The sequence below is a fragment of the Egretta garzetta genome, unplaced genomic scaffold (genome assembly GCF_000687185.1).
Source record: "Egretta garzetta isolate BGI_Z169 unplaced genomic scaffold, ASM68718v1 scaffold287, whole genome shotgun sequence".
Taxonomy (NCBI): domain Eukaryota; kingdom Metazoa; phylum Chordata; class Aves; order Pelecaniformes; family Ardeidae; genus Egretta; species Egretta garzetta.
In genome coordinates this window covers 6,492,773-6,501,132 of record NW_009260435.1, presented here as the reverse complement: position 1 = coordinate 6,501,132, position 8,360 = coordinate 6,492,773, and the positions used below count along the sequence as shown (strand labels likewise).

The 8,360-nt window shown below is 38.4% G+C and overlaps 2 protein-coding genes across 2 annotated transcripts in view; both read left to right on the top strand.

Annotated features, from left to right (window-relative positions):
• Positions 1–671, top strand: part of MPHOSPH10 (M-phase phosphoprotein 10) — a 10,465-nt gene extending 9,794 nt beyond the window's left edge. Inside the window, exon 13 of the mRNA XM_035899532.1 lies at positions 532–671. Coding sequence (XP_035755425.1) covers positions 532–595 — 64 coding nt within the window. The 3' untranslated portion in view covers positions 596–671. The remainder of the gene's footprint in view (positions 1–531) is intronic.
• The window catches only part of FAN1 (FANCD2 and FANCI associated nuclease 1), a 20,463-nt gene continuing 12,749 nt past the window's right edge, over positions 647–8,360 (top strand). Inside the window, exons 1-3 of the mRNA XM_009643964.2 lie at positions 647–1,950; positions 7,071–7,211; positions 8,206–8,360. The exon at positions 8,206–8,360 is cut by the window's right edge and continues 53 nt beyond it. Coding sequence (XP_009642259.1) covers positions 666–1,950; positions 7,071–7,211; positions 8,206–8,360 — 1,581 coding nt within the window. The 5' untranslated portion in view covers positions 647–665. The remainder of the gene's footprint in view (positions 1,951–7,070; positions 7,212–8,205) is intronic.

Below are 8,360 nucleotides of genomic sequence, written 5' to 3'. Positions count from 1 at the left end.
GCGCAGAGGCCCGGGAGGAAGGCCTGGCGGCGCGGGGTCCTGGCACCTCCCGAGGCGCCCCGGCGGCGATCGGGTGTGCTGGGGGAGACTGCGCCGGTGCCCGCAGCCACGCCTGCGCATTGCGCTCCGTACGAGCGGACGGTGGCACCATAAATAGCATGCCTATAGGTAGCAAACAAGATAACGACAAAAATTAGAGGACTTGACTGTATCCTGACATTGAATTTTATCTCGAGTTTTCATTTACATCAGCACGTGAAAGTGGCATTTAAGTAGTCAAAGCGTGTAGCGGTATTTCCATTTTTTAAACCATTCCCATGAAGGCAGCTGCAGTGCTCAGCATGACAATCATGGTGTGCTTGCTTGCCTGCCTAGTGAGAAGGTAAAGGGACTGTTGCGTTGTAGCGCTTAAGGATTGCTTGACTTTTCCACTTTTAGGGGTTTACTTTTTCTTCTCCACTGTTAATCTTTGGTAGCATTTGGTACCTTAGAAAATCTTTCATTCGATTTTTCCTTTTTTTTTTTCTGAAGCCGTGTCAGAGGATTACAGATGGAAAATGCAAAGCCAAGAAAAGTCTTTTTTTTTTTCTTTTAAGTATTACAGAACGAGGAAATATGGCATGAAGGAAATTGCCTGTGCCAAGCAAATGCTTTGAAGTTCTGTAATGGCAGAAGCTAGGTCTTCAGAAATTAAAAGATCCCGAGTAAGTTTGTCACTCAGTAAAAATAAGAAAAAAAAAGTGGAAGGTAAAGGAACACCATTTACACCTTCTGCATCGTCCTCTATTATTTCCTTTTTTAATAATGTTCCCCCTGCCAAAATTACCTGTCCCTTGTGTGGGCAAATGGTGCCAAGATACGGAATAAATGAGCAGATGGATGAAACATGTCAGAGAAACCATGGTGAGATTGGCATAATTGGTTCAACATTCAGCTCTTTCAGGAATCAGAGTCCCCCAGCTGCAAATGTGAACAATAATTCCAGCTTATATTTTTCAAAAAACCTCTTAAATCTAGATAAAAGTCCTTCCAAAAGCAGTTTATTGAAAACAGAAGGGAGTGCAGCACAACAGATTAGTCCTTATTTTAGCAATAGTAGTTCAGTTTGTAGTGTTAACAATGAACCACAGGCTCAAACAGTTAAAATAGTCTCTTTGGGAAGCTTGTCATCTAAACTGTCCAGAAGACGTGTCCAGGGAGGAAAACAGATTGTGTATAAAGAGATTGACTCTTCACCTCAAGCTGTGCACAATATGTGCAAAAGTGCTGCAGCACGGGATGATGATGAGATTGGTGCTAGGCATAGCTCTCAGAAAGAAAATCAGCTTGTTCAGGGAGAGCTACAGGAACAAAATTTTTCAAAGGAGGAACCTGAATTTCAAGAAGAAACAAACAAATGTAATGAAGAAGATCTTGTGGATATTGTTCAAGTATCGTTACCAGCTGATAACATTAATGTCAAAAAGTTACCGATTGGTACAAGGAACACCAAAACAGAAAGAAGGTCTGAAGGTGTGATACTTAATCCTGATAAATTTGAAACGCATCTAGCCATTAATACTTCAGCAGAGGTGAGCAGTAATCTGGAAGTCAAGACTCGGCCTCACACTCAGGTTATTCCTCCTTCCAAGACAGAAGTGAACTGTGGTATACAAAATTGCTTTAGCAAGGGTGATGTACAGGTACTTCCTGTGGAAGTTCATGAAGACCTTAAAGATGAGATTGGTACTACTTTGTCAGAAACTGTGGAAAAAGTAGAATTTCAAAATTCCATTGGGGACATTTTAGACAAAATAAACGAGGTTAGCCTTGTGCCCACCTCTCCTGGTCACCCATACTACCTCCAGAATTTTTTAGTGGTACTGCGAGCAGTCTTGGAGAATGAAGATGATGTCAGACTTTTTGATGAGCAAGATATGAACATTATAACCAAGTTCTGCAAATTATCAGGTATCCTTTTATCTTTTTTTTTTTAAATATATTGTCATGTTACCTATTGTAGAGAGAACTCTTACATAGTTTTATGTGAAGACTTGATAAATTCCATAAGGGAAGAAGCTCCTTTTTCTCAGGAGACGTATCCCTCAGTGGCTTCTTGTAGGTATACTTACCTAATATTGCTTTAATGGAAAGTAATGATAAATAGTGGAGACTTGTAAGAAATAAGGAGAGAATGATTATCTGTATTTCTGGGTTTTTGAAATACTTTTTTTACTGTTTTTTAGAATCTTAAGTGAACTTGCTGCTGCATTTAAACATGTTTCCAAGGAAGGAAACTTGTAGCACAGAAAAAGAATATCGGTTAACACTAAGCTTTTGATGATTATTACGCATGGGCATTCTACAAAATGGGGTTGTGAAGAGGCCTGTGCTGGATACATAGACCTTGAAAAAAATACCTCTGAAGTGGCATTTGTGAGCTTTGATTCAGCACATTTGCAGAGGACTTCTGTGCTTGGTATGAATCCATGGTTATCCCCATGATTATTATCCAGTGTTTAGAATGCTAGTTACTAAATAACGGTCATTTTCTTGTAAGTTGCTTGGTACCTTTAATTCTGATTAATTTCAGTGGGATCCAGAATGTTAGAGATTTAAGCCCTCCATATTTAGACAAGATTCAAAGAAGACTTGTTGCCTGAATTCTCAAAGATTTTACAGTAAAAGCATGGCAGAAGTGATGCAAATTTTTATGTATTTTTATAACTTGTCTTAAACTGTAATTAAGAGTAGTTTTACCAGTACTTGAGCTGCAAACTTGGAGCATCAAAATGGAAATAAGCTTATAACAACTTTCACAAGAGAATTTGTATCTCAGAGTGTGGCAGGCATAACCATTTATATTGTCTTAAGCAAATATGGCAATATATAGCTGCCTGACAAAGTGTTTTTAGATACATGATTGTATGAGCTCAGTTCATGCATCTGAGCTGAACATACAAAAGTGACGGTTGCATACATACCTGCTGGTAAAAATTAAAAAAAAAAAATCAGAAGCAGGCTGCACTTATTGGTGTATTGTGTTCATCGTTTGGCTTAACTAGCAGGCTGTAAAGTTTATCAAACTAAAGAATAGTATTTCCCTGTGTGAAACCGTTGTGTATTTTGGTCTTTTTCCTCTCTGTAGTTACATTCATTTTTTCTGCACTAGTATACAACAGTCTTTAGACTGTTTCCCCATTGCAAAGTGGAAGAAAACTGTTCTAGCTGTTCAGAACACTTAGTCCCTTAATGTTTGTTTCTGTAAAGTTCCAAATGATATTCTGGATTGACACCACAGGACATTACAAAAGAGAATATCAGGGTCATGACTTGTAATTAGCAGTTATGTGAAATTTTTCCAAGGCCAATAGGAGACTTTCAGTAAGTGTTTTTCTAATAACTTGTATAGATGTTGAGAGTAATAGAATGGGGTTAGGTTAGTGTATATGACATCACAAGGTTGTCATACAGGATACTAAGTGACAAAAATGGAAGATGTTGGCTTGAGCTTTTTAGGGAGAAATATAGCCCTGATAAGTAGTTCACAATCTCAGTTCCTTACAAAAAAAAAAGCTGAGTCAGTGCATATCTTTTTCCGGGAAGTACTTAACCTGTGGTGGAACAGTCTGAGAAATGTCTTTTTTGACTTAAGATCCTCTTCCAAAGTTTAGCAGCTGGAAAGGACCATATGAACATTCTTCATTTGCCCTAGTGGAAAAGTCAGCTGAGCTGACTCAAACCACCTTAAGGGATGGTTGCTAAAAAGCTGAAGAAACTCCAGAGGAGGAAGTGGGGCTCTAAACTTGCACACGTATTTCTGCAGTGGTTACCTGGTCAGTTAAGCTCTTACAGATTATATTGTAATAATTACAATTACACAGTAACACCAAACATTTAAAAAACTGAAGAATAATACATAAGTTATGAGAATATTGTAAGTAAGATGAGATCATAACATAGGACTGTATTTGTCAAGGAGCAGCAAGAGCAGACTGCTGTGCACGGGAAGATGAGCCAGGAGCCAAAGGGGGCAGCGGGGCAGGCAGGGGCGTAAGCCCACATTGTCCAAAGAAGAGCAGAGTGGATCCAGTGCCAGCTGTGCTCCTGGGTTGGCTGGTCTTCAGGCAAGTCTATAGTGAGAAGGCAGGTGGAAGGTGAAGCCAATTCAGCAAGGTGCCTGGCTGGGCACTGGCATGCCACAGCAGAGCTTAAACAAGAGTACAAGCCACCAGCCTGAGCTTAAGTATATCTTGGAGCAAATGGGGGGAGGACCTGACAAAACCTCACGCAGCTCTTCCCAGCAGCCTGAGCCCAGCTTGCAGGGCTGCACAGTATCAGAGCTGACCTTGAACATAAGCAGCCAAACCTGTGGGGGCTGGGATGGCATTGCAATCTGTTGGTGCACTCGAGGCTGTAAGAATATTAAAATAGTTAACTTTCTCCACCTAAATGTGTATGCAGTGACATCTTGGAGCTTGATAATGCCTTGGTTATGTTCTGATAGTTAAAATGGGAATATATAAAGGAAGAATGGAATATAAGCAACAAAACTCTTGTTATTGGCTCTCTGAGACAAGCAGTAGATGCTTATCATTTACATCCAAACAAGATCTAGGAAGAAACTTATAGTTAGGTCATTAGTGGATGCAGGCTTTGGCTACTTTTACAAATACTAAAAGAGACATTCAGGATGAAGCTTCCTTATTTCCACACTCCCTTCTCTGGATGATCAGCATTGATCAGTAATTGTACCTTATTCTGTTAGATAGAGAAAGTGCTTGCTTCTCCTTCAGTAGTGTGACTTCAGTATTCCCCTCTCGCAAGAGTTCAGAATACAGAAATAATTATTTCAAAGTGGTGCTGATAAATCCATGTCTGCACTGACTGCTAGAGTCACAAATAAAATAGTGTCTCTTTGCAGGATAGGAAAAACACAGTGATTCAGCTATGAGAAGTGATCGGATAGCATTAAGTCCATAGATAATGAATTCTGGACAAGTGACAGATGGATGTCTTTCTTTACCTTCAAGAAATCTTAGACAGAATACTTTAAAAGTTCAGGTAGATGGGTTATCTGCTCCACATTAGAAGTTTCTACCCAAGTAAGAGTTGTCTTTCAAGTTATCATAACACAAATAACCCCACACAGGCCCTTAATACTATAAAGTTGCTTGAACATAGGTATTCTCCAGTATTTAATTATTTTCTGCTAAAATGTCTACGATTCTTCAGTGAGTTATTACTAATGCGTATTATGAAAGGAATGATATTTTTAAAAGGATTAAATTTAAAGTAATCCTTCCTTCCTGCCCAGTTTTCTCAAAAGTGGATGGTCTTTATGTTGGATGTAGAGCACTGCCAATTTTTTAAGTATTGGAAAGAGTAAGTGAAAGAAGGGAAAAGCAGAGGTTTATCCATAACAAGTGATCTGCAGTGCAATGTCAGGCTTTGTGTTTAAGGTGAGATCTGTCTGAGCTTAGGTGTAATATTAAAAAATATTTTTTGAATTCTCCATGTTTAATTTCACTGCATGTTGTGGTTGAAAGATTTTAAATGCAAGCACATAGTTCTAGTGACACTACTTCATACACTTGATGAAATCCTCCTTCCAACTTTGATACAACAGAAAAATCGTATCTGAGAAACACTGATTTATAGTCACTAGCGGAACTGAGGTACAGAAAACTGAACAAGAAAAATAATGTAATTTTTTTCTGTTGTGTTTTAATGATTCCTAGAGGGTGAACTTTTCTAAAATCATCTGCATTGTTTTGCTGGTAATATTTCAACTTAGAGCAAATTTTTTATTTCAGTGATACGTCTGAAAATTTCTTAAGAACTACAAAAGAAAAAAATCCCACAAAAATTCAAAGGTAATGTACTGCAGAACAGGGTGCTTAAGCAGCAATCAATTACTTACGAAATACCTTTTTATTCTTTTTGTCATTCAAATCCTTTAGAGAGAAAGCAGTCCTCACACACCTTTACTGGGTTGCAGCCCTAGTTTGCTCAGTTTCCATGGTCTGGAGAAGGGATGTTCATGTGCTACTCCATATTTTTCCTTTTTCTAGAGTTGTAAAAACTGGAGACAAACTTCAAAGACATTATAACCCCACAGAGAAAATTACAGGCTTATGTGTCTGAAAGTAGTTCTCTCACTGAATTGATCCTGGAAACACTCAATTAAAAAAAAGGCTGAAAAGTCTTTCTAAGGACAAGAGAATAGTTAAGTAAGCATGTAAAAGTTAACTGCCATTTCTTACATATATCTAGGTCTGGTAGTGTTTCAGTGTCTGTTTTTATTAATGATCAGTTTCAGTTATGCAGCAGCAGACAGGGATAAAAAAATAAGAAGTTAATGAGGGATGAATTAAGTATTCAAAAGGGAGCTGAAGGTAGTGACAATAGCTAGACTATTTTCAGATAAGATTTAATAAGCCATTTTGTTGAGTTTCAGCATTGTTAGTATTTTTAAAGTATTTTAAAAAGGTACTTTAAGAGAGCACTTCCCTGATAAAAATCCAATCGATAGGAGGTTTTTTTCCCTTGTTTTCAGTAAATATATTAGTAAAATTAAGCTTATCTTTGGAAAAACAAGAATCCGAAGACTACTACACAGAGAGGTGTTCTGTGATTATGAAATCATTCTGTCAAACTACAGCTTCTTTTGTTCCTCAGCATCAAACAGTTGGTTATGGAATGAGTGTTAAAGAAAGCAGAAAGACCTATTTAACATCACAATATGCAGAGTTTGAAAAATGAAGTTGTCTTATCCTAGAAATCAAATTATTTCTTAAAGGGTAAGCATGTCCAAAATGCATCTTAGCAATGTTCATTACCTACAAAATACATTGTAATAATTTTCTACCTACAGAACTTTTAAGATTCTAATAAGCAGTAAGTACTTGGAAAGGTAAGTTCTGGTATTTTACCAAGTCTGCTTGTAGAACATGGGCAAATTTAAAATGTGTTTTAGAGGATATCTGTAGCAAAGTAATTTTTCTAAGTAAGGTAGTGGTGATGCATAGTACTATGTTTTAGAATTTAATTTTCTTTTTATCCTTCCCTGCTTTAAATAAAATTTGCAGTTGGTGGGCAGAAGTTATATGTGAGACTTTTTCAACGCAAGCTGAACTGGTTAAAGGTGAACAAAATAGAGTATGGAGAGATAAGTACGGATTTGTCACCAATAATAGAAGAACTGGCTGAAGCCAGATTTCTGCAAACAGGTATGTCCAGCATTAATAAATGTTAAAAATATTACAGATAAAATCTGCAGTTGTGTCATTGTTAGAGTTTAACGCACTACATGCTTGTCTGTGCCTTGAGAAGGAATTAGAGGTGCAGAGTAAAGGTTTTGGGTAGATGAGTTGTGTTGTGTTACCTTAATAATAAAAGCAGTCGGTGCAAATTAGGTAATAGGGAGAGCTAAATAAATGTCAGGGCTATAGGTGCAACAACAGGCCTTATTTGCCCTCACCAGTGTCCAGGAGCAATACTTAATATCCTTCAGTACTGCCCTGAGCCATCTTGCAGCTGGCCCTGGCCCTGGCCTCGTCCGTCCCTGGCTGGCTGGACCTCCAACCAGTGCTGCAGGCATTTGTTTCCAGTCTTGTTTGTGGCTGTGTACTGTGGATGAATCTCAGATGTAAACTGTAGTCTTGTCTCTAGTCTTACGTCTGGCTCATCTCTGAGATCGAGCCTGGACATGATTCGTCATCTTGCCTTTTCTGGGGCTGCCAGTGGAATCTGTTATCAGGACTTTGTGTTGTGTTCATCTACAGTGGGACTGCACCAGGGTTGGTGAGGACGCTGCCTGTGCTGTGATCACTCTTAACTCCTGGCTCATTCCCCCTTGTTGAGCAGCTCTGCTCTTGTTGCTCCCTGACAGCACTTTTCTTTTTGCATTGGGCAAAGTTTTAATCATCAGGAAGACAAGTTTTTCTGACCAGCATTTTGTTTTTGTAACTCGACAGAATTTCTTTATATTTACTTTTGTTTTGAAGTTCCAAAGGGACTTTTCTCTGATTATTCCATTCCTTCAGACTGGACCTGTGAAGAGAATGAATCTCGAGCTGAACCAGCTAGCATCAATAATACGTGTTTGAAGAATCTAAATCATTAGATTAGTACTAGATTATATGAATGTACTATACTTTGAGCTGTTGCTTGAGTGTATATGTATAGGACATAATGAATATATGTGGATCATTTTACTTTTAGAATCTGAACTTGAAGACCTGTGTGAAGGGTTGGATTTGCTTTCAGCCCCTGAGCTAAAAACATTGGCAAAGATCTTTCACTTGCCAAACCCAAATGGTCAGAAACAGCAACTTGTGGATGATTTTCTGAGGCTGGCAAAACAACGTTCAGTCTTC